Source organism: Rhinatrema bivittatum, chromosome 1 (assembly GCF_901001135.1).
Source record: "Rhinatrema bivittatum chromosome 1, aRhiBiv1.1, whole genome shotgun sequence".
Lineage (NCBI taxonomy): Eukaryota > Metazoa > Chordata > Amphibia > Gymnophiona > Rhinatrematidae > Rhinatrema > Rhinatrema bivittatum.
This window is the reverse complement of record NC_042615.1, coordinates 700,241,193-700,267,483: the sequence shown is the minus strand read 5'-3', so window position 1 is coordinate 700,267,483 and position 26,291 is coordinate 700,241,193. Positions and strand designations below refer to the sequence as shown.

Sequence of the window (26,291 nt, the reverse complement as noted above, 5' to 3'; positions counted from 1 at the left end):
GGGGCGGGTCTGGAGCTTGGAAGAAAAGCTCCTTCCCTGCTATCACATCACGTGGTCTCCCCTCCAGCTTAATTTAAACTGATAACACTTAATAGTAAAGAGCATTCTCTGAGAGAAACCCATATAAACTACTTGTTCCAAACCACATAGCCAATTGTAAGTTTTCTTCTAGGATAAGCAGGATGGTAGTCCTCACAGATGGGTGACATACATTCTTTCTCAGGGCCTTGAACACTTTCCTCTACAAGGAAAGTTCAAGATGGTCTCTGGGCACTCTGCTGCTCCTCAGGAGGGGAGCCTGGCTGTGCTCACATTGCCATCCTCCCAAGGCACAGGAAGTGCCTCTGCTTTGTGGTGGGGCAGCTCACTGCCATTTGGCTTGGCATCAGCTCTTCAAGTCTTAAAGTGCCTGGCAGTGGTTGCAGTGCACCTGACATCAAGGGGTATGTGTTCCCCCTAAATAAGAAATTGCCATACTGGGTCAGACCCATGGGTCCATCCCAGCATTCTGTTTCCTACTATGACCAAGCCAGACTAAAAGTACCCAAACACTAAGTAGATCCCATGCTACTGATGTCAGTAATAAGTGGCAATTCTCTAAGACAATTCCATCAATAGTTAATGGACTTCTCCATGAACTTATCCAAACCTTTTTTAAATCCAGCTGCACTAACCACATCCTCTGGCAACAAAATCCAGAGCTTAATTGTACATTGAGTGAATTTTCTCCAATTTAGTCTTAAATCTACTTGCTAACTTCATGGCATGCCCCTAGTCCTATTTGAGTAAAACTGATTCACACTTGCTGGCACCAATGAATAAAACACAGGAGTCTGGACTGATCCAGGTATGTACAGGGAATCACTTACCCATTCAAGACCTCTCATCCCCTCTTCAGCCTTTCCTCATAAGGGAGCTGTTCCATCCCTTTATCATTTTGATCATCCTTGTCTGTACCTTCTCCATTGCAATTATCTCTTAAAAGATGTGGCAACCAGAATTGAACACAGTACTCAAGGTGTGGTCTCACCATAGTGATTGGAGACATTGAAATTTTCAGTTTTATTCATCTTTTCCTTCTAATTCCAAACAGTTTGCTTTTTTTGACTGCTGCAGCATAGAGTTGACAATTGCAATGTTTTATCCATGGACTCCTAGATATTTTTCCCAGGGTGGTAGGTTCCATATTAGGACCTAATACTTCAACTATAGCATGGATTTTTCCCTGTATGCATCACCTTGCACTTGTTCACATTAAATTTAATCTGCCATTTAGATACCCAATCTTCCAGTCTTGCAATGTTCTCCTGCAATTTCTCACAATCCACTTGTGATTTAACTACTCTGAATTTTGTATTTTATCTACAGATTTGATTACCTCACTTGTCATGTTCCTTTCAAAATCATTTATTTAACAGCTTTTTCTATACCAATATTGGGCACATCATATCTGTTTACATCAAACAATAGATGGAAAGTACATTGAACAGGGGGAGGGGGACCACATAAAGTAACATGGTGCAACAGTGCTGCAGCTGGAGGAGGCTATAATGGTGAGCCTGAAAAGAACTGGAGAGGTAACTAATGTAAACTTAGAGGGCATGTGGTTAGCAATAAGGTGAGAAGATGATGTGATGGGAGTACATGGATCTAGTCTGGATATGCCTGGTGGAAAAGCCAGGTCTTTAGCATATCATTTTATAAATATATTGAAAAGCACCAGTCCAGTTGCCTAAGGCACTGCACTGTTTACCTCTTTCCACTGAGAACTGACTACTTCAGTTTCCTGTCTGTTAACCAACTTTGCAAGTGACTAAAGCTTTTTAAAGCTTCTTATGAGGGACTTTAGATTTGGATTTCAGAAGGTGTTATGTGGATAATGGTGAACCAGTAGATGTGTCAAGTCAAATGTAGCAGCCAAACCTCTGGCAAGCATGGATAAATCCATGCTGGCTCTGTTCCATTAAACCATGTCTTTATGCTCTGATTTTGATCTTTAGAATAGTTTCCACTATTTTTTTCCCAGCACTGAAGTCAGGCTCACCGGTCTAGTTTCCCCAGATCACCCCAGAGCCCTTCATAAACATCAGTTCCTGAACATACCCAGATCAGTCCAGAAAAATGGGTTGTGTATCCCTACCAGCAAATGGAGTCAGAGCAAAACTTTGGGCACTGCTATATATATACACAGGAGTGCCACCTGCAGTCCCTCAGTATTTCTGACTCCAGCAGTTGGCCACCCTTCAAGTACAATGGACAATTTTTAATGATTACAAACTTTTTTTACTAATCTGAAATTTCATGTGCTAGAAACTAATTTGACAAATGTTAACCCAGTAAAACTGAACACAATCTTTGGGAGTGAAGTTAAAACAGCCCCAACATGAATTTCTGCTTCTAACTGGACCTGAATAGACATGTAGGTTTTACATGCCAATGCTTTTACTAACTTCCATTGTATAGTGATTCATCTTTTGTCCTGAGGACAGTGTCACCAATTACCATCTTGAATGAAATTGCTTGTACCATTCATAAAACTAAATGGTTCACCATTAAAGGTGACATGCTGAATAAAAACAGCTAACATTGATAACTTGTACTCGCTCTTAACACTTTCAGGAAGTCCACTTCCAGAGAGAACTTAAGGGCTGTTTCACTGTTTTAATTGTAGGTTAATCCTGTATCTAAAGGACTCTTGCAGCTGGTTGGTGTGACAGCAATGTTCCTTGCTTGCAAATATGAAGAAATGTATCCTCCGGAAATTGGTGACTTTGCCCATGTAACAGGGCAAAGCTACACAAATGGCCAGATCAGAAACATGGAGAAGAAAATTCTTAGAGTTCTAGACTTCAGTCTAGGTCGGCCTTTGCCACTGCACTTTTTGAGGAGAGCATCCAAGATTGGGGAGGTGAGTACAGCAGAATGAGCTTGGATGTGACTAATTTGAATGACATTGTCATAGTAAGCCTTGTAAGAACTTGGAAGCCTTGAGTAACAAATGTTTTATGGAGGTAGCTATGCTTTGCCAGATATACATTAACTTAGATCATTCTATCAAATGGCAAATCTTTATACTAAAATTGTCCTGAATGTTATACTAAGCATTCAAGTGTAGCTGGCTAATCATTGCATGTCTTAGAGCTGAATTCAGTTCCAACCACACCTACTGCAATCTTATCAGTTGCTTAAAGCATGTTCTACAAAGTCTCCATTTAAACTCAATGGGTCATTATTTGCTTTGCTAGATTTGCATGTATGAGCAACTACACAGCATACTCCCTCTTCATCTGCCAGATAGTCCAGACATCTGTCCTGCTTATCAGCCGATGGAGACTGGAGGGGAAACTAGCACCACATGGGGACCTGTGTAGCTCTCAGTAAGGTCTCCAGCAGATGTAGGCAAGCATTATTTGAAAGTGTATACAAATGCTAGAAGTCTTAAAGTGTGTAGCACTGGATGAAGAGGCTGATTATAATTGGCATCTCAGACCTGTGGAAGGGAGGATAACCAATGGGACACTGATACTGGAGTACAAATTATGCTCTAACTTATCCATCCTATCATTTTGATTATAAAGTCAAACAGGATAAAAGTTCTGCTGGAAACGCATTGTTTTCTTTATGGAGAGATCCCAGGTAAAAAGGGAATAAAATAGTGGGGGTGTATTACCATTCACCTGGCCAGAATGATTAACAGACAAATGCTAAAGAAATTAGGGAAGCTAACAATCAGTAGCACAATAGTTGATTTCAATTACCCCAGTATTAAGGGGGGTGAATAACTGAAGGTGAGTAAAGGGGGAAAGGGTAGAGGTGTTTAGAGGGTACACAACATCCTGCAATCTCAGGGTGACTGGAAATGAAGTTTTCAGGTATGGGGGAACTTTTTATTCTTAATTGGGTGTTTGATATGGCTGCTGTTTGAAACTTGATTTGGGGGGAAAATGTTAGGTTTTTGTTCTCCTTTGGTCTATTTGTCTTAAAATATGCTCTATATGGTTTCCTGACTCCTATTTTTGAGGAATAGGAATTTTTTTTATTTTTATCTGCACCTTACTATTTATGGCCTGCATTTGTGATTGAGTCTGCTAGCTTGGAAAAAAGTCTGGCCAAAAGGACCCACTGATCCTGCATGACTCACCCACTCCCTGTAGAAAAGAGCTAGATGCCCCCTAAAAAGGCAATGACAGTGGGCTAGCCTCACCTCGTTGGGAAGATTTTGCCCCTGGAGCCCCTCTGGAGGCTCTAAAGGGCCAATAAGCTCCCCAGTCTGCACCCAGTACTGACCTCTACCCACAAACTGCTTCTGCAAGGCTGTCGTACCCCAGGTATGACAAGGCCTTCTGCCTTCCTGGAAACAGGACTGAAAGGACTGCTTGGACTTAGGCCTATACTCTGGCAACTTGTGGACCTTACTGTCCCCTAATTGTTTGAGATTCTCTCCAAACAAGAGATGGCCTCTTAAGGTAGTTCCTGTACCTACCCAGATCAGTCCAGACAGTGGGTTATGTTCCCTTATAAACCAGTGCACTCTCTGGAAAACCTCTGTATCTGACTCCAGCAGATGCACCAGAGGCCCACTACAAGGCATCTATGTACAGCACTGATGGTCACACTGAATGCTTGGAGGCATCATCCACACTGGGGCTAGTCTGATTGCTCTGCAACTGCTGTGCCCATTGCATGTAGCTGGAGCAAATAGCAGCAGCCCAAAGAGAAGAAACCTCAAAAGGCCCACTTTAAATGAACCTCTAGCTTAAGGTCCTGTACATCCTTTTAACACTGGAATAGTTGTCGTCTTGGTGACCACTGACACTGCAGCATCCACTTTCAGCATAGCAAAAAGCTCCAAAGTCTGTTCAGATAAGGGATAAAGCTTTGCCATAGCTCAAACCACTCTAAACAGCATCCAGAGAATTCCACTTCTGATCCACCATCCTCTGCACAGACCTATGATAGGGAAAAGCCAAGGGAGGACAGAGTCCTGTCCAGAACCAGGTCAGCCTCATCCAGGTCCAAATCCAACAGAGGGTGCTTCAACCCAAGGGGGCCAAGTTTTCATGATGAAACAAGTGAAGAAACTTCATATCATCCCTGTCAGACACAGGCAAATCAGCCACATTGCCCCTCAGATGCAGATTATCAGCATCTGGGTCAGCTGCAACATGATCAGGGGCCATTGTCCCCAACAAGGGGAGCCAGGGAGTCTTGAGGAGCCTCTGAATCTTTCATATCCTCATCAGACTGTGGTAACCCTAACAGACTAACCCCATGGGCCAACCTACCCTGTGATCAGAACCAGACTGGGAAGCCTGAGGATGGAGGGGCCATACCTTCCTGCAGTACCAAATAGGTGCAGTGGAGCAACAAACTCAGGTGAAAAACCACAGGGAGCTGACCCTGTAGGTCCACCACCCCGACTGAGTAAAACAGAGGCATTCCTCATCCCCAGCAGCAATAACGGCAGAAGCAGACTAAACATGCTGACATTCACAGGGGGAGGGGGAAGAGAGCCCTTCACCACCAGACACACTGAACAAAGTGAAATGGTTGAGGTGTGCAGGGAGTACACACGTTGCAGGCAGACCTGAACCATGTGCACATGGTCAAAACAGGAGAACTCACCCCCCTCAAAATGCTGTTTGTACAACCCAGAGACCACAGCTCAGCTCCAGGGTCTCTGCTCTCCTAAGGCTGAGGGGAGCTGTCTAGTGTCAAGTCAACCTGAAAGACAGAACCCTCCAAAAAAAAAAAAGCAGCTGACCAGAGCCCTAAAGCCACCTAGGCAGCCTCATGAAGGGGAGGGATCCAGACCACCAGACTTGCACACCACAGATGAGAGCAAGCAAACACAAAGGCCATTGACCTCCAGCTCATGCACCTCAACCAAACAGGGGAAAGGTTCCCCAGGGAACCCAACCACCCCTGGGAGGCTCCTTAAAAGCAAGCAAAGACCCAGAAACTGCAGGTGTTCACTAGCCACCATCTGCTGAAGACAGAAATACTGAGGAACTGCAGGTGGCATAGGGCTTAGCAGTCAGTGAAACCTTTATCCATCTGCTGGCAGGGATGAATAAACCCAGGAGTCTGGACTGATCAGGTACAAACAGGGAACTTCTCATTTCTCCATATCCTGGCATAACTCTCTCCCTTTACTCCCTGACACTATCACGTTTCCTGTCCACCCCACTCATCCCAATCCCGGAACAGGCTTACCAAGTGCTGCTTCCTCCCTCTGCAATCTGAACTGCACAGGGCCAGCAAGTATCACAAGCCTATAGAGCCCCATGCAGTTTGTTGCAGAGGGGAAGTAGGAGCAATTGCCAAGAAGTACTGCTAGGAGGGAAACAGGAAATGAGACTGCAGCTGCACTCTAGCCATGGCAAAACAATGAGGAAACTGATGTAGGGTGTCATTGCCAAACTAATTATCAATCTGCTGCTAAGGGGGATAAACCCATGCATCTGGCAGGACAAAAAATTAGCAGGGAAGACTTTTTTTTTTTTTTTTCCTTTTTCTTAAACTTGAGCATGTACTAAATCTGTCCCCTAGAAGCCCATTAGTTTCACTGAACCTCCTAGATCCATACAGATGCTTAGTGAATGTATACTTTTGCCCAGTGAAGGGCCACAAACTACAGAATCAATTGGTTAGGTCAGTCTATCCCACAGGCATTAGCTACTTATGATATAAATTGTCAGGTGCTGAATTTCTAATGTTACACACCTGCCAAACTTGTGCTAGAATACTTTATTTTAAAACTTTTCTATACTGTTAAGTTAGATAAGTCACAACAGTTTACAGCAAGGCACAATAATAAAAATGAGTGGTATAGATTACAAATTGTGCCATCATAGTGCACTAACTATTCATTTCAATAAACTGTGTAAATTAAGCTTGTCTGGGAACATTTAAGTGGATTGAATTAACATTAATGTGCATTTGTAGCTTACAAGTAACCACTTCTAGTTCAGTGCATCCTTATCAATCAACTGCGCTTTTCCTTCTCTTTATCTTTAAAAAAAAAAAGCCAGGTTTTCAGGTTGGTTTTGAAGATTTTGAAATTACTCTGCATCCTTATTTCGAGTGGCATGGTGTTCCATAGCACGGGGCCAGCCAGTGATAGTGCTCTCTCCCTAACTTGTGTGAGGTGTGCTGTTTTGACAGAAGGGACAGTAGAGCCTTATTAGCAGATCTTAGGTTTCTTTGCAGGACATATACACGCAGTGTTAAGCCAGTCAGCTTTTTCCTCGTGGATTAGTTTATGTATTATGCATAATGCCTTATATTGGATTCTTTGTTCAATTGGGAGCCAGTATAAATCAGCAAGCGTTCCTGTAATGTGTTCATTCTTTTTTTGACAGTCAGAATTCTAGCAGCTGAGTCTTGTAATATTTGTAGTGGCCGAATTTTAGATTGTGGTAGTCCTAAAAGTAGTGAGTTACAGTAGTCTGTACTTGCAAATATCATTGCCGTCCTCATTCTGGACATGTCCATGTTTTGGTTATGGAGTGCACTGGATCCCGGAGCACCTTTCCCAGTTCAAACAGAGCAACACTTCCTATCCCTTAACCTGAAAACTGCCCTCTTCACACAAGCTTACTCATAAGTGCCTTTCTCCCTTTTAATTCTATGTTCTCCTGCCTTATATTTTGAATACTAACTTATGTTAATGCACTTGACTTCCTGTATTACTTAATACCATTGTCTTTATTCACTGATCCCTCCCTTGCTTTGTTTTAATTCTGCAATTTGCTCTAGTTGACAGCCCCTCATTTCTCTTCCTCTTGCTCCCCCTTTTATTGATTTATTGTTCTGTTAAGCTAGTTACCTATTGATTGCTCATTTTTCTCTAAAGCTCTAGCTGCATTTTGTTTACTGTGAACCGATGAGATGTTCCCAACATTCATCTGTATATAAAAGCTTCTAAATATATAAATGGCCACTTAGTGCAAGTCCCACCTACAATAACATGTCTTCTAAGAGTAGTGGATAAGACATTGAAATTGTCAGCCCAGTGTGCTGTGGTAAATCAAAAAGCAAACAATGTTAGGAATTAAGGTAATGGAAAATAAAACAGGATGTCTTGCTCCATGGTGATAATACTATGCAGCTCCATGGTGATAATACTATGCAGTTCTGGTCACCACATCTCAGGATATAGCTGTACTGGAGAGTATAGAGAAGGGTGACCAAAATAAGGGGCATGGAACAGCTGCCCTATGAAAGGCTAAATAAGTTAGAGCTGTTCAGTTTGGAGAAGGGGATATGATAAGTCTACAAAATCATGAAAGGACTTGAACAAGTTAATGTGAATCAGTTATTTATTCTTTCAGATAACAGGACCAGGGGGCATTCAATGAAGCTGGCAAGTAGCTCATTTAAAACAGAACATTTTTTCCCTCAGTGTATAGTTAAGCTCTGGAATTCATTGCCAGAGGATGTGGTTATGGCAGTTAGTGTAACTGGGTTTAAAACAGGTTTAGATAAGTTCTTATAGGATAAATTCATAAACTACAGTAACTAATAAGCAAAAGTAGCTTGTGATTGGATACTTGTGACTTGGTTTGGATACTGGGCTTGATTGGACCCTTAGTCATACCCAGTATGACATCTTATGTATAACTCACCATAACTAATTATACATCTTCATAAACAAAGTAGCTTTTTTGACCTGCTAGCTTATGCAGTTTACATTAGACTATTAAACAAGGTATAAAGATGGTACCATTTTTAGTCTTTATGGATGTAAGTCAAAAATACTAAGTCTTGATCTTGCAAGAACACTAATATATATATTTGGTTCTAGGTCAGCTCAGAGCACCATACTCTTGCAAAGTATTTTATGGAACTAGCCATGGTGGACTATGACATGGTACACTACCTGCCATCCCAGATCGCAGCTGCTGCATTTTGCTTGGCACTCAGAGTTCTAGATGATGGTGACTGGGTAAGTTTGTGGGCTCCCCCTTACAGCACATCTCCTAGGATAAGCAGGATGGTAATTCTCATGTGGGTGACATCAGATGGAGCCTGGCAAGAAACTTGTCAGTTTCTAAAACTGTGTGCCACTGTCCTCAAAGGGGCCCTCTTCAGTCTTTCCTGCAGAACTATTGTCTTGTTATGGAGCTCACTCTGGTTTTTTTTTTTAAAACTGCCAAATTAGAATCTTGTTTCTCTTCCACACCAGGTCCCTTGATTCTTCCCAGCCTTAGAGCTGGTAAGATCCCCAGACAGTGCAGTCTCCCAGTGGCTGAGGGCCATCAACTGCTTGTCACTTTTTCTATGGTGTCTGGCCTCCACTGATACCCCTCAATCTGTATTCCATGCCTGGGGGCATCACATGACATTGCATGTTTATTCTGTGCCCAACAGACCTATTAAGGGTTGCTGAACACACCTTGACAAAATGGAGAAATTTAGCCCCAGAAAATTTGAGCTCTCTACCTCGACATCAGGTGCATTGACACTTCAGGACAAGAGGACCTGGTAGCTACCAGTCCAGTTTCTTCTTCTCAGCCAGTTCCCCAGGTCAAGTTGGGAAGAGGCAGATTAAACACCTATTTCTTCCCATTCTAGTTCCAGGTTGTCACCATCTCCCTTGGTGCCAGGGAAAGACTGGGCTGAGCATTTTGAAGTCAAGGCAGCACCTGTCTTCTCACCTCCAAGCTCAGGAAGGTTCCAGCATCAGCTGAGATGCCACCAAAGCAGCCCCATGCAGAGGAGGTGCTGCCCTTCAAGGCAGAGGGCCTGAGGGAGACTAGTGCCTGGCACCAGAAGGGGGGACCTGGTCATGCTGCCACCTCAAGCTATCCTGTCACTGGCAGCATTTGAGTTGGAGCACAGTGTGTGCTTGGTCAAGCCTACAAGGTATCAAGCATCTAGCCCACTCAGGGCTGCCACAGAGCCTGCAGTCTATGCTAGTGCTGTTGGTCAAGTGGTTGACGTGCTCCTTGAATGCTGCTGTCAATGCTTGTTGGTGCCCTGGGAGCCCTCGTTGCCACAGGGGACACCAGTGCAGTCTCGCAGATCATTCCCATTGCTGATTTCTCAGATGAGGCAGGGTAGTCAGCAGGTGGCTCCTCTTCCACAGCCAACCCTGGGCCCAGCAGCTCTGGCAAAGCTGGGCACAAACACCCTCTGTACCTGTGGTGCTCTTGATGCCCTTGAGGCTCAATCACTGTCTCCAGGTGATCTGAGCAATAGCACCCCTTATGACCCATGGGAGGCCAAGGCTTCTTTATACTCCAGATTTTGAGGACCTGACCTCTTGAGCCATCTCATCCAGAGGAGAGTGATTTTTCCCCCCCCCCCACCCCCCCTCTAGAGGATCTGACACTCAGCTTTTGTCCAAGCCATGGCAGAATTGGTTCCCTTCCAGCTCCTGACTGAAGACTCCAGCACAAAATGCTGGAAGTCCTCCAGATCATGGATGCACTTTAGGAAGTGACTGCAGTTCAGGTCCACAACATTTAAGGAATTTTGTCCAGCTCTGGGAGCACCCAATCTTAGTCCCTCCAGTGAACCAGAAAACAGTGTACCTAGTGCAGCCAACCACAGGTTTTGAGTGGCATCAGCTTCCACACAGTCCATGATGGAGTCTGCCCTCAAAGGCAAAGAGGTCCTAGGCCATGAGCATAAGGCCCTGGACACCCTGGGGAGGAAAGTCATCAAAGTCTCCATGTTGGTAACAAGCAATGCAGGCCACTACCAACTGTATGAGCCAGTATTCCAGGAACCTCTGGAAGAGTATCCCTCAGCAGCTCCAAGAGGACTTCCTCAAGGTTGCTCAGTCTGGAGTGCAACAAACTAAGTTTGGTCCACATGTTTGAGACAGTGGCAAGAGTGGGCATAGGGGCTTGCTGCTTGGCTCTGTGCTTCAGACCTCTGCCTGGAGGTGCAAAACTGTATTGTAGACTTCTTCTGTACTGGGGTGAATATCTTTGGAGAAGATTAAGGAGGCAGTGACACAGCAGAAATCATGAGACCAGCCAGCAACCTCAAACCAACAGTCCTCTGGGCCCCTGATGCAAGCATTTCTTGCCAGACACCCCTTTTACCCCCCCCTGAAGAAGTACTACCCTCCAGGTAGGGCCCAGCCCACTCATCACCTCAAACTAGTGAGTCCTATCTATTCAGGGATACAGGTTGAATTTCCAAGAAGTCGTTCCAAACTTCTCCATGCCCCTCGGGGGGGGGGGGGTTCTCTGTGAATCAGGAAATATTGTTGAAGGAGCTCTGTTCTCACAATGGCCAGGGCAGTCAAACACCACTCTGCCCAGACAGCAGGAAAGTGGCTTCTACTCAGATATTTCCTCATTCCAAAGAAAACAGGGGCCTTTGTCTGATTCAGGACTTGAGGGCATTGAACAAATTCTTCAAATAGGAAAAGTTCAGGATGGTCTCACTGGGTACCCTGATTTCTCTCCTGCAGAAGGGAGACTGGCTTTGCTCCCTTGATCTGACACCTATGCGCACATCAATTTGCTGTGTCCACCAAATACTTCCAGTTTGTGGTAGGCAAGGATAAATTTTCAATACTGGCTGCTGCCGTTCAGACTAGCATCTGCACCCATGTCTTCACAAAGTGCCTGGTGATAGTGGGGGCTTATCTGAGGAGGCTGCAAGTGCAGGCATTTCCCTACCTGGACATCTGATATAAAGAGCAGAGAGCACTGCAGTCCCTATGCACCACCATTTGGGTCTTGGAGACCTTGGGTTTTCTGGTCAACTACTCTTAAGTCACAGCTGGTCCTGTTACCACAGTGGGACTTCATTGGTGCCAAGTTAAACACTGCTCAGGCATTCTTGCCCCAGGAGGGAGCACTCACCTTAGTATCTCTTGCAGGAGCAATCTGTAATCAGCTGCCTGTTGGGACACATGGCTGCAACTATCCATGTCACACTTAACTAGTTTACACATGTTCAGGGTGCAGTGGACACTGCAGTCCCAGTGGCACCAGGCCACCCAGGACCTTCAGGTGCACATCAGGTTTACACCTCCATTTCACAACTTTGTTGTGGTGGGAGACCCTATCCAACTTGGAGGTAGAGGGTACCTTTTTCAGGTTTCCCCTGCTTAGGTTGTGCTTACCACAGATACTTTCCACCTGGGCTGGGAGGCCCATGTTGGAGATCTCCACAGGAAGAACTGTCCAATTTCCTGGAGCTAAAGAATATTTGATAAGCACTTTGGGCATTTTGAGACTGTTCCCAGGGCATCCTTCTCCATACCATGTACATGCTGGGGCAGATCAATGTGCTAGCAGACAGCCTGAGTTCCTTCCAGTGACACATGGTCCCTTAAGCAGGAGGTTGCAGATCTCTAGGAAACAATCGGATACCTTTGCCTGCCATTGGGGTATGGGCCTCCTGTATTCCTACAATCTGCTTCCACTAGTGTCAGACTCTCTCTCCTGAAGCTCCAACAAGGCCAGGGGACCATGATTCTCATTGGCTAAGGAACATCTGGTTCCTGCTCATGCAGGATCTCTCCCTGCAAGAGTCAGTCTAGGAACCTCTCCAGACTTCATCCCAACTTCCAGACCTTCTCACAGGTTGGATACTGAGAGATGACCTTTCAGCCCCTGAGCCTCTCAGAGGGTGTCTCTGGTCCTGGTGGAGTCAGGAAGTCTTACAGCTTAAAGTAGAAGATTTTCCATCTGGTGTGAGCCATGGCTTTGACCTGTTCTCTTGTTCTACCTCTAAACTGCTGGATTACCTGCTGCACCTCTCAAAGGCTGGCTTGAAGACAAACTGTCAGAATACATCTTGGTGCTATTGGGGCCTACCACCACAGGGTGGATGGCCTGCCCATTTCAGTGCAGCCTATAGTGGGGTGCTCTATGCAGGTTCTGCTGTAGCTGAAGCCTTCCCTCAGATCCCTGTAGTTTAATGGGACCTCAACATGGTCTTGGCCCATCTGAAGGCTCCCTTTTGAGCCTTTGCACTCTTGTGACCTGAGATACCTGACCTAGGTCATTTTCTTGGTAGTGGTCAGCTCTGCACTGTCAGCAAACTTCAGGCTCTGTCATATCCACCCTACACAGTTCTGAGTGGGTGGTTCTACACATACACCCTAAGTTCCTGCCAAAGATGGAGGTTCAGATGGAAATTGTTCTGTCCAACTTCTTTCCTAAGCCTCATTCACACCAGGGTGAACATGCTCTGCACAGCATAGATTGCAAAAGCCTTGGCCTTCTACCTGGACAAACCAGTCAATCCACACAGCTCTTCATTCTTTTTGATAACAGATTGGGAGTTGCTGTGACAAAGCTAACCTTGTCAGATTGGCTAGTAGACTTCATATTTTTCTCACTCTGTTCAAGCCCATGGTAGCTTAGGTGGTCCCTTTGGGCAAGATTGGCAAGGCTGCAACAGTTCCCTGTATGTACCCAGATCAGTCCAGACTGCTGGGTTTTGCCTCCCTTCCAGTAGATGGAGACAGAAAAAAACTTGGAGTACCACCTGCATCTCTTCAGTATTTGTCTCCAGCAGATGGAGGTGGTGCAAAACCTGTGGTCTTGATCCAATTTCAAGGACAAAAATTGTCCTGCTTGATCGAATCGAAGTTGGCTGATCCTGATGGGACCATCCCCCTCCCCAATAGGCCTGGAGCAGGGTTGGATGCTCCCCACTCTAGTCAGGCACAAGGGGTGATCACCAGTGGCCTGCTTGCTGGGCAGACTAGATGGGCCGTTTGGTCTTCTGCCATTTCTATATATTTCTCCCCCCTCCCCAGCCTGGATCCAAAGCAGCCTGTATACTTTAGTAGCTTTTTTTCCTTACATCTAAAGTTATACAGGCTTGCTGTACAGTTGTCCATGTTCCCAATGAGTGGGAATGGCAGCCATTTTGAAAACCTACACAGCAGCTCAAGCTGAGGTGGCTGGGGGAAGGGGATCTCTGCCAGATTTATCCCCAGATAAATCTGGTTGTCACGGCCCAACCTTTCTGGTGTCTGTCCTGATTCCCTTCCCCCCCCCCCCCCAGGGATTGTGGCAGGCCCAGCTATTTACTCCAGTCTGTGCTGTTAATGCACAAAGCCTACCTTGCTAGTCACAGCAAGAGCAGTGGGTCACTGCTTGGGTGCACGGAGGAGCCTACCAGGAAGGTCCCCAAGCTGCCTGGAGCCTAAAGCCTGAGATTCAGGGCCCCTCACTTCCAGGAGACATGAGCCCTAGTCTGCAACTTGAACCTCAGCAGACAATATGACCCTTCCTTGGTTCCTCTGCCCCTTTCTGGGATCTCAGGATGAGGAGCCTGAAAAGACTTCACATTTGGAGGGAGACAACCTGAAGGTCCTTTGCCTGTTTCAGGAGGATTTAGACCCTAAATCTGCATGTCCTAGCTTTGCTAGGAATTCACTCCAGATTTCTCAGCACAGGATTCAATAGACCCAATCCTGGCTGGTTTGAGGTCCCCCAGACTTTCCTGTTCCTTCACACGGTTCAGCAGTTAATGGTCTGGGAGTGGGATACTCCAGAGTCTGGCATAAGAGTTGGCCAGGCAATGAACAAACTTTACCCATTGCCCAAGGAGACTAAAGCTTTTGAAAGTTCCAGAGGTGGATGCATGTCAAAGAACCACTATTCCTGTAGCAGGTGAGGTGGCTCTTAAAAGACCTCCAGGACAGGAAACTTGAAGTTCACCTCAAGAGGGTATTCAGTCTCTGCCCTTGGCATTTGAGCTGTAGCAGTTTTATGCTTCAGGCGAGCCTTAGGTGGGTTCAGCAGTTGCTGACTACCAGGGACCTACCACCTCAGCATGCTGTACAGGAGGTATGCCTGAAGGTGGTTGTTGCATAAGGTGCATTTGCCTTGTATGACCAATTCCAGGACACTGGTCTTCAGTCTTGGCAAGGAGGCTCTTATGGTTATGTAGCTGGTCAGCTGTTTCCTACAAGGCCCAGCTTAGCACTCTCTCCCTTTTTATGGGCAAGCTTCTTTTTGGTGAAGACTTTGAGCAGCTGATCAAGTCTCTAGGCAACAGTCCATAAGCTTCCAGAGGACAAGCTTAAGGCATCTTAAGGGTTTCTCACAACCTGGTCTTGTTTTCAGGGGTAGAGAAGCTTCTGACAGAGCAGGGCTCCTGTTCGGGTCAGTGACGAGCCTTGGAGATCTCAGACCTGGTTACATTCCTTTTGTGGCCATGAGCGACTTGAAGAATTAGCCAAGATAATGTCAGACAAGTGGGTTCTAAAAATCCTAGAACACAGCTATGCATTAGAATTTGCTGTCTGAGACCTGTTTCTGCTCTCTCCCCTTTCGAAGGACATAGTTTGGCAGATTATCCACAGGCTGTGGTACCTAGTAGCTATTGTTTCTGTTCCATAGGGAGAGTGGAAGACAGGACATTATTCCATCTATTTCATGGTACTGAAGAAAGAAGGCTCTTCATCCAATCCTGGACCTGAAAAAGGTGAACAAGGCCCTAAAGTGCCTTGTTTTCAGATGGAGACCCTGTGCTCTGTCTACAGTGGGGAGTTTTTGGTTTCCCTGATCTGACAGAACCTTAACAGCATATCTGTATCAGAGGGTTCATCAGAAGCTTCTTCAATTCATGATCCTCAGAATGCTTGTCCAGTTTCTGGCCCTTCCATGCAGTCTGGCTACAGCTCCAACTGTCAAAGGTGAAAGTGGTGGCAGCAGCTCTTCAATGGGAGGGATTGCTGGTTCTCCTGTACCTGGACAGTTGGTGGTCAGCAAAGTCTTACACCTGCAGTCTCTTGGATGGGTCATCAATCAGGCCAAGCATCTCCTTCCCTCAAGTTAGACTTCTGGGAGCACAGTGACACCTGAGTGGGAAAACTGTTTCTCCAAATTCATGCAACAGGTTCAGAATCTCTTGTCAGCTCCTCTGCCCAGAGTCTGGGATTATTTGCAGGACCTCAACTCAATGGTGTCCACTCTGGTATTGGTCCCATGGGTGTTTACTCATGAGGCCTTTAGAGTTTCTATCCTGGTGGCATCCAATATCTGAAGAATTCCAGATACCCTTACTGCTCAATGTCCACCAGGTCCAGTCTTGGTTGGTGGCTTGCTGCAGAACAGTTGAGGTGCAGGGTAAAACTCAATGCCTCAGTGGGTGATAGTGACCACATATGCCAGTCTCTCTGGGGAGCAGTATGCCAGTCTGTCCAGGGCCAGTGGTTGCAGGAGGCAGAGCAGTGGACTGTACACTGGGTGTTACAGAATTTTCTGCCTCTTGTCCATAACAGGCAGTGCAGGTTTTATCAGACTATGCAAAGACTGGCCTACATCAACCGTAAAGGAGAAACTGTCATCCAGTAGCCTTGGAAGCATAACAGCTCATGTTCTGGGCAGAGCAGTACATATTGCAGGGACTGACAATGTGCAAGCAGACTTTCTGAGCTGGTTGCAACTAGATCCTAGAGTGGGAACTCAAAGGGCTGGCTCTTGTCTCTCAGATTGGGGTCCCCCTCATCTGGATTTGAGGGTGACTTGAATGCCAAGGCTCCACACTTTTTCAGTCGCCTTGCTGATCCCATGGCCAGACAATGTTCTGTATGTGTTCCCTCCATAGCCTCTGATAGCAAGATTCTCAGGAGAATAGAAATTCATCCCAGGACTGTAATCTTGGTGGCCCCAACAGCCCTGGTTTGCAGCTCTAATCAATCTTGCTGTGGACAGCACCCTGAGGCTAGGTAATCTTCCAAATCTGCTTAAGGCCCTATATTTTTCAACCAGGCATATCATGTTTGTCTAGTGGCTTGGCTTTTGAAAAGCAGCAATTGAGAGAAGGGTTATCCAGAGGATGTGATTACTACACTACTTCAGGCTTGGAAGACCCCCACCTCTTTGACTTATATCAGGGTGTAGAAGGTCTTTGAATCATGGTTTTGCAAGCAGGGGGTTCTCACTAGTCAGTCCTCGGTGGCACAGATTTTAGAAGGATTTAAGCTAAGGGTGGTTTAATTCACTCTGGGTGCAGGTAGTGGCCTTGGGTTGCCTTAAAGGCAAGGTTCTTGGTGCAGCACTAGCGGTGCATCCAGATGTGAGTTTCCTTCAGGGGGGGTGCCAAAACATTGGAGGATTCAAATTTGTCTCATTCCTGGAGCCTTAATTTAGTCCTCGTGGTCTTGTGATGCCCCTTTTGAGCATCATAAGGCCACCTTGAACCACCTCACATTGAGGTGGTGTTTTGTTTTTTTTTGGTGGCCATCTGCTCAGCTAGGAAGTTTTTCTGAACTCAAGTTCTTTGCTAATTTCCAAATCCAGAGTCTCTCCCTTGGAACAGTTCTATCCTTTTTTCCAAAAGTTCTCTACCTGCCACTTGAGTCAATCCTGTGGAGCTCCCGGTCTTTCCAAATGTCAGAGGTGCCTCATGCTAGGGAGTTGAGGCCTCGATGATTCAACAGAACCCTTATGACATCTAGAGGTCCCAAATGCCTTCCAGATGTCAGATCTGTTTGTCTGGAGCAGCACTAAGGCGACAATAGCTGTTGGCTGAAAGAGGCTATTGCTTGTTTGCCACAGGCGGCATGTACCCGATGGTTTAAAAGCACATTCAATTCAATCTCAGGCTGCTTCCTGGGCAGAGTGCCAGTTGGTCTCACCACAAATTTGCAGGGCAGCGACCTGGAAGTCTCTACATTTGCCAGACACTATTGCTTGGACATCCAGGCACCAGACATCTGTTTCAGAAGCATTGTCCATTTGAGTGGAACTCAAGGTCCCACCCTATATGGGGAAGCTTACATACCAGCAGTCTGGACTGATCCAGGTACATACAGGGAAAGGAAAATTGGCTTTTACCTGTTAACTTTCATTCCTGTAGTACCATGGATCTGTCCAGACACCCTCCCATTGGGGGCATAATCAGTTTCTTGAGTCTGCTGTGTTTCAAGCTCTGAAGAATACAGATGCCGCTGCCTCCTTATCCTGTGCTTTATTTTTTTCCCAAGTTTATGGTTACTTTTGTTGGGTTTCTTCTTGTCCTTTGCTTGATTCATATGTTGTGTTCTGCTTTGGTAATAACCTGGTATGCTACCTGCAAATCTTTAAGAGGGTGTGCTCTTAAAGTTTTGGGTTTTTTGTCTCAATCTGCTGGGAGGAAAAACCAGTCTGGACTGATCCATGGTACTACAGGAACCAAAATTAGCAGGTAACCAATTTTCCTTTCCCTCCACATCTTTGTCTAGACAGGTGGCTAGTGCAACAGCAAATTCAGTCTGTCCTCAAATGTTTCAACTGTGGAAACCCCCTCTTCTACCTGAGGCCCCTTGTTTGGGCTCAGGCTGATTCCCAGTTACAAACACAACCTCAGTAGTTGTGCCGCCTGGTTCTTTTTTGGGAGCAGCCTGTAGCTAGGGATTTGCCCACTTGTGAGGCCTAACATCCTGCTTGTCCTAGGAGAAAGTTGCTTATCTGTAACAGGTGTTCTACCAGGACAGCAGGATGTTAGCCCTCACAAAACCCACTTGCCACCCTGCAGAGTTGGCTTTCTCCTATTTTTTTTCATTAATTCTATATAACAAGACTGAAGAGGTACCCTGCATGGATAAGCACACTGAGCATGCTCAGTGTGCCTAGTCAGTTCTAAAAACTGTCAAACATTTTCTGTGCAGAGCGCCATCTCAGGTCCTCCACATGAGGACTAACATCCTGCTGTCCTAGAACACCTGTTACAGAAACTCTGCTTTCCCTGTATTGATGTCACTCCAGAGCTACTAGGATCCAGTGTGGAAAGCACCTAGTAGCCAATCAGAGAAGGGTAGCATTCTGTGCTAGGCCCTTCAGCTCAGGACTCTATACTGGTCTTAAGGTCAGTTGACTTCTCAGTTTGTCACTGTTTCAATGTGAAAGTGTTAGATAAATATATTGCTTTCACTTTAACAGCATTATAGTGTTAACACTGGAAAACTAATGCTACACTATAAAATGTAAGTCATGTTCACCCTACTTGGGAATGGTTCTTGTACTGCAAAGGAGATCTGTCCTTTGCAGTACAAGAACCATTAAAGGTCTGTTTCAGGGTAGGAGAAGGCTGTTCTCCACTGAATGAGCACTAGACACAGATAATAGATGCCTGACAAATCCAAGGCTGTCTCTGGATTTGTCATCTGAAGGGCATGCAGTCTCACACTGCTTTGATTTAAATACTTGGATTGTGGCCTCCTACAAATCTGAGTTGGTATCTAGTACACAGTTTGTGTGAAGATATTAATGCCCAAGAAATCTTTCCCTGATAGGGATACTGTAGAACTAAAATTATATGAAGACTTGAACAATGCCAAATGTTTCCAAAAGGGTGATAACTAAAATGACCTTCCTAGAGATTGTGGTGGCAAGATGGAAATGCAGTCAACTGCAGAGCTGCAACTTGCTAGATAGACTGGATGAGCCATTTTGACTTTCTCAAATCTTCTACCAAGCCATGTGGCTTGCAGATCTTGGTTTAGCAAACCTATACTAGCCAAAAATAGGAAAGTACACAGAAGAAATGGAGTTGGGAGGCATTGACTTTATTCATAATGCCAGATCTTCCACATTACAAACTTGAGACTAAACTCATCATGTTAGTAGTTTTGCTGAACATAGCTACACCTTGGTGCCTGTCTTCATTCATGCTGGAGCTCTATATCCGGAAAATTCTTGTTGGAATATGCCATTAAAGCAAATCTTATGAAGATTGCCTAAAGATGGTGACTGATGTCCTTTAAGGCATATGCACTTTTGGTAAGGAACTAGTGGGCCCTTACAGTTGCTGTGATAGGTTCCCCAAGTAACATCATCCAATGCTAAGAGATGAATCTAAATGCAGTGTGGCAGTTCTTGCACATGGGTGACATCAGAGCCCATCATGGAACTAAGCTTTTATGTACAGCCCTGACCATACACCATGCAGGGCCCCCTTAGTCTCATTTTTCCACAGAGCCTGCAAGTTATGTTCATCTCAGCAGCAGGTGCTATTTCTCACAGCACTGTATGGATGGTTCACTCTTTTTAGTTGTACATATGTCATGGTTCAAGTTCTTCATTCTGTCAGCTGCATGGTGCATCAGTTCTGGTGCTCCAGGACTGCATCAGTGGGCTTCTCTCCCACCATTGTTAGATTTTTGCTATTCATCTCAATTACAGGTACATGATGCTAGTTCCTATTTACAAGAACTCTGGTCCTTTTTCCTGGGTGGTGATTCCTATCTTTAGCTCAGTGTGGTGGTCAAAGGCAAATAGATTGTTGGGAATTATTTAGAAAGGAATAGAGAACAAAACTGATATGATTAGGACATAACCACACCTTATACTGTGTGCAATTGTGGTTACCCCCATCTGATGAAAGACCTAGCAGACACAAAAGGTACAGTCAAGGGCAAAGTCCCTTGTGGAGAGGCTAAACAGATTGGGGCTCTTTAACTTGGAAAAGACAAGGAATATGATTGAATTTTACGAAATGAGTGGGGTGTAATGGGTAAATAGGGAAGTTATTTACTCTAACACTAGATCTAGCACATGCCATGAAACTAGCAACTGGCAAGTTTTAAAACAATCTGATGTTTCATTCTGCATAATTGAACTATAGAATCTTTGCTCAAAGATGTGGTCAAGGCAACTACCAGTGGGATTGGACAAATTCCTGAAGAAAAGTACATAAGTTCAGCCAGGTATCTTTTTTAAGCCAGTGTTTAACTCTGGGAGTGAAATACAAGAAGATCAATTATGGGATATGCTGGTGACCATGACTAGCTACTGTCAGATATGCTGGGCTCAATAGACCTGGTACTGATACACATGGCACTTTGTGGCTTTTGAACCAGTTGGCTATCCCTGCCCTAGTGACTTATCAAAACATTGTTCCTCCTAGTAGTGATTCTATGCCTGCCTTTGGTATCAGTCCACAAAGGTGAATGAATATTGCAGTTTTAGATGGCAAAGGAACCATAGCCTATCTGGAGCAGACTGAAATCCTCAAATCTACCCAGCTATTTCATTTGACACCAGTAAACCTAGAATTGCCAGAACAGAGCTCTGTTTGGCTAGCAGATTGCATCTCATTTTATGGTGCTCCAGATCCCAGCCTGCCTGGGTATCTTAAAGCTGTTAGCCATGGTGGCATTGGTGGCCCACCTCCAATCTGCAAAGCTGACTGTTTTCTCTCCACATGTTCCATCTTGCTACTGTTGGTTAAGGGCTCCCAACAGGAGTCATTGCCAGCCTGTCCTACAGAGTCTTTGGGGTATAGAATCTAACTCCTTCCTCCGGGGGGGGGGGGGGGGCATTTTGGTTCCAGGCTATAAACATTAGGTGAGACTGGCAACAAGCATCCTCACTCTTTGGGACCTGGTTTGTCCCTCATTCTGGGCATCCCCCCCTGTAACTTGGGAATCCCCATGTTAGGACAGATACTGCTTGTCAAAGTGAGGGTATATACCTATAAAGAGTTTCTCAAAAGGACAGCAAGATGTAACTATTCTTCAGATCCATTCTCCTGCTTCTCCTTGGAGTTGGAGAAAAATAGCTTCCTAATGAACTGAAGGGCTCTGTATAGGATGTGGAGGGGGTGGTCAGGGATTTGCATGCTTGTCAGCTTCTAAAAACTGTCATGTTCTGGGCTGGGCTCCATTTGACCTCCATGTGAGGACACATCCCTGTTACAGGTAAGTACTGAACACTTACTATCTGAATATTTCAACTTTATTGCAAACTGAAAACTTCTTTCTTTTTTAGACACCCACACTACAGCACTACATGTCCTACACAGTATGTGATCTTACTCCCATCATGCAACACATTGCTAAGAATATTGTTAAAGTGAATCGGAAAATGACAAAGCATTTGGTAAGCAAGTGAATCTTTTTAGTAACAGATTTTGCTTGAGTAGCTTAACATTTCACCACTAAAAACCTTGAGTTTTTTGGGTTGCAGTGTAGTAATTTTGTCCTCCTAAAGGTAAGGATCAGATGGCTGAGCTGCAGCAGAGCTTCAAATTTGAACAGTTAAGGAGGTGCTTAGTAAATATTTTAGTGGGTACCTGTAACAGGGAGGTCACTTGAAATGTCCTGTAATCTTGTCCCAGTTCTGCAGAAAACTACTTGCCAACCACAAGCAAACTTCTTGGAGCAAATTTTCCAGTAAATCTCAGCTCTTGGTTAAACATCAAACTAGAAAGGGGATATAACATCAGAAATATAGATTTCAGGCAATTGATTCTATTTAAATTGTCTCATCCTAAAATTGGAGAATTCCAGGAATCCTAAATTCAAAACTAATCAACTTTCACTTGCTAAATGTGAATTATTAGTAAATAGCAAATGATGCTGAAAAATCAGTATGAACAGCTCTGTGGTGCCTTAACCTATCTCCAGTTCCGCACTTTCTCAATTTTTGTGCAGCTTGGAAGATTAAGCATGGCATAGAACTAGACAGGTGTGAGGCAAGGCTCAATAGGTAATTGGTGAACCAGCCAATTACCTATTGAGCCTTGCCTCACACCTGTCTAGTTCTATGCCATGCTTAATCTTTAACTGAGCATATTTAATCAATCTCTATATTCCATGGTATAGCTATTCATGGCCAACTTCATTTATGAAAGTTCAGTTGAGGCATGGTAGTGTCAAGATTCAAACTGGTCACAACAGACCAGATTTCCCTGGTATAAGTATGTACTAGAAACATGCTGTGGATATTAAAATCTACTCAAGTTTCCTGCCAGTATATAATCTGATCAACTTTAACTCACCAAGAGTATCAATCTCAGATGGTCTTGGATCAAAACTGTCTGGAGCAATAGCTAGAACAAACTTCATTCCAGTCACCTATTTCAGTGACGAGACAAGGATAATGGGTGACAGCCCCAGGAGAGCTACAACCCACGCTAGGTATTAGACCAGACCTATAATAGTAATGCATACACAGAGGACCGAGGTTTGATTCATAGGTCCAGTCTGCCATTCACCCTCTGAGGACACAGGGAGGGAGTCAATCATTTATCACCCAGTGGCCAGCCTTAAGATATGCACATACAGGGTTCTAGGAAGGACTCTAGTACATACCCCCTGACTATGAAGGTTAATGAAACATAGCCCAATATAGGTCTAATGTCTCTTTGGCGAAACAGTAAAGGGGACAACTTCAGAAGTCTGAGTAGCGTTTATGACCTAGGCTTCCAGTTCCTCTATGCTGTCTAGCATCAGGTACCTCAACTGTACTAGGTGGTTCTCTAGGAAGACCCAGTACAGAGCAATAAAAGTAGAATTGCACTAGTACTAAGATCCTGGTCAGGCACCACTCATGGGAACTGAAAACATAAGTCTGCCAGGTACATGGCCCTCAGCAGCATCCTGTGGGACAGGGCCCATGACCAGATCTGGACCACTCCCTGACACAAGTACAATCCCATATCTTGCTTGTTGACATACAACCAGGTGGCAATGTGGTTTGGATCATGGCAACTTTTATTGGACAGCCAATCTCTGAAAGCCATTAGTGCATACCCGATTGCCCAAAGCTACAGAAAGTTGATTTAATGGCTTTTCTGAGCAGACCAGATACTCTGGATGCTGAGCTAATCCAGCCCAGAGTGGATGTATACATGGTTAAGACTCCTTTGTTTAAGAGGACTTCAAAAAGAGATCCCCTCCCCCATTCCAGACTTGAAAGTACCTGCCACCAGGATAGTCCCTGAGGGGTGACTCAAATGCAATCCTCCAAGGAACTGTATTGGTAGGGGAGGATGCAGTGCCCTGAAGGGAACTGAAGAGAGCTTTAAGCATCTCCAGTAGCAGTTCCAGAACACTGTACTGGCTCCAGTGTACAGGACAGATACCCTGCATCACCCATTCTACCACCACTCAAGCTCCTCTAAAATTGCCGATGCCAATGTAGACTGGGAGGATGAAGGGCTGGCCAGACCTCTTCAGATCCACAAGGTGTATCTGTGACTGGCATAAGGACCAGTGAAGACTGTTGCAGACCCCTGGCACTGGACTGGCACTCCTTGCCATGGGGTTGCTTAGAGGGCATCACAGCATGAGCTGGTGCATCTCTGCCCAGAACCATGCATTGGAGACAGATGCCAATGCTGCTTCATCTTCCCTTGATGTTTGGCACAGTACATTCTGGTCCTGAGGCCAATGAGTGGCCGGTCTCAGCATCCCTATCTGTTCTTGGCACAGGTCCTGCCAATGGTGATGGTCCAGTGTCCATCAGTGCAGCTGAGGTCCTCCAATGCTGATGGCTATTTTCTCAGACCCAAAGATTTTTTTTGTTTGGTAGTTACTGTCCCTTCAGGGTCATCTGAGCATTGGCAGCAATGCCCCCTGCAATGGACATGGCCTTTGTGCACTGATGGCATAGCTGAAAACCTGACATGGCTTTCTCATAGGACAGGCAGATGGTAGTCCTCAGGTCAGTTTGTGGAGTCTGCCTTAAGGCCCAGCACTCCCATATTCATGCCTCTGCTTCTCCAGGTCATGAGCATAGGGAGCTGGATTCCCTGGTAAGGAAAATCTTCCAGAGCACCATGCTGGCTGCCTGCATCGCTGCCTACCAACTGCAATTTCTGGAAACAAGTCCAAGATTTTGTGGAGGGTCTTCCCCCTGCAACAGCAAGAAGTCCTTTCTAGCATTGCCTCACTGAGTTTGGAGGCAGAAACGCACAAGGTGCATTCCACCTGACATTTTGAGACTACAGCATGCTTGGCTGCTGTGGGCATCAGCACCAGAAGAATGGCTTGGCTCTGGGCCTCCAGTCTCTGGCAGAGGTCTGGGACAGGCTTGACAACCTGTCCAGGATGAGGTGGTGCAACTGAGACCATGATACCCTCAAGCAGCTGTTCTCAGCCAGGAAATCCTCCAGGTTGGGTTCTCAAACCCTTTTTATTGGCAGAAAAAATGTATCCTCCAGCTGCTCAGACTAGTCTGCCTTGCACCAGTTCCAGGGGTTGTCCTTCCAATAGCAGGTGCCTAGACCCCAGCAAGCCCTGGCCATGGGCTTTTGACTGGCAGCAAGGGAGCACAAGTCAGCTGGCTGTACCCCTTAACTCTGATCCCCCAGTTGGTGGCAGGCTCCTCAGCTTTGCCTGTCACTGGAAAGATAATAGACCACTGGGTCCTCTCCATTGTTCACCAGGGGTACTGTCTGAACTTCAGCTGACCCCCAGAGACCTCTTCTCCCTCCCCCCCATGTCCATCATGGGGTTTATCTGCTCATCCTTCAAACAGAATTTTCTGCCCTCCTTGCAGCAGGTATGGTAGAGCAAATCCCTCACCCATCAGCAGGGCTAAGGTTTCTATTCAAGGTATTTCCTCATTCCAAAAAGGAATGGTGGCTTGTGCCCCATTCTCAACCTCAGGGCATTGAGCAAGTTTCTTGTAAAAGGAGAAAATTCAAGATGGTCTCCCTGGGCATGCTGATCCTGCTCCTCCAAAGAGGAGACTGGCTTTGCTCCCTCAGAATTCCTACTACAGACCTGTGTAGGCTTGTCTTAGCACTGGAAATGTAACTTTGGCCAGCAGTGGAATAGTTTCAGGGGCTGAACCTGGAGTTCATAGAGTACTCACTTTATGTGCTGAGAACATAGTTTAGCCACACTAAGCATATCTGTGCTCACTTTGATTAGCAGTTTGCCAATTCTTTGGGTTTTCATTTGCTTAGTACATCAGTGCACATACTAAACACTTTCTTTTAAAAATGCATGTCCTGTATTGAGCTCTGACTAGAAGCTTAAAGAAGCTGGCTGCTGCTTTAAGAACAACATTGTTTAACATTCTTTGGTAGCAAGCTATCCTGAAACAATATTCTTGCTTTCAGCGGATTGTCATCCATTGCATTTATCTAAGTTTGTACCTACATGTTCATGAGGCTGAAATTGTAAATTTTCATGCTTTGCCTTTTTTGCAGACAGTCAAGAATAAATATGCCAGCAGTCGACAAATGAAGATTAGTTGTATTCCACAGCTCCAAGGTGCAGTTGTCTTGGACATGGCTAAACCCCTGATGTCTTAACTTCCATTTTAAGGCTTTTATAGTCTTGGCATGTGTATATTGGCACCATGTGCTATTGTAAATGTTTTCAATATGTTTTTACTTAATAAATATCCAGTTTACTTGATGGTGGTTCTTAGTGTTCTATAGGTCCATTATGTTGGGCTTGGAGTTGAGTGTTGGTGCTGTCTCAACCAAAGTTGAGCTTTCCTGTTAAAGTTTAATTCTCAAAATATTAATACATGTTTAGGTACTTGTTTCACTATGTATAAGCACAGGCATGGTAAAGCAATCTGATCTGAACTTCTCAAAGTACAAGGAATCTCTAACCCACACTACTTTAT

The 26,291-nt window shown here is 45.2% G+C and overlaps 1 protein-coding gene across 2 annotated transcripts in view; it reads left to right on the top strand.

Annotated features, from left to right (window-relative positions):
• Positions 1 to 26,074, top strand: part of CCNB1 (cyclin B1) — a 52,807-nt gene extending 26,733 nt beyond the window's left edge. For both annotated transcript variants that reach the window (XM_029575785.1, XM_029575779.1), the window contains exons 6-9: positions 2,672 to 2,908; positions 8,810 to 8,950; positions 21,690 to 21,800; positions 25,864 to 26,074. In XM_029575785.1, the coding sequence (XP_029431645.1) occupies positions 2,672 to 2,908; positions 8,810 to 8,950; positions 21,690 to 21,800; positions 25,864 to 25,968 (594 nt within the window). In that variant the 3' untranslated portion in view covers positions 25,969 to 26,074. The remainder of the gene's footprint in view (positions 1 to 2,671; positions 2,909 to 8,809; positions 8,951 to 21,689; positions 21,801 to 25,863) is intronic.
• The last annotated feature ends 217 nt before the right edge of the window (positions 26,075 to 26,291 follow it).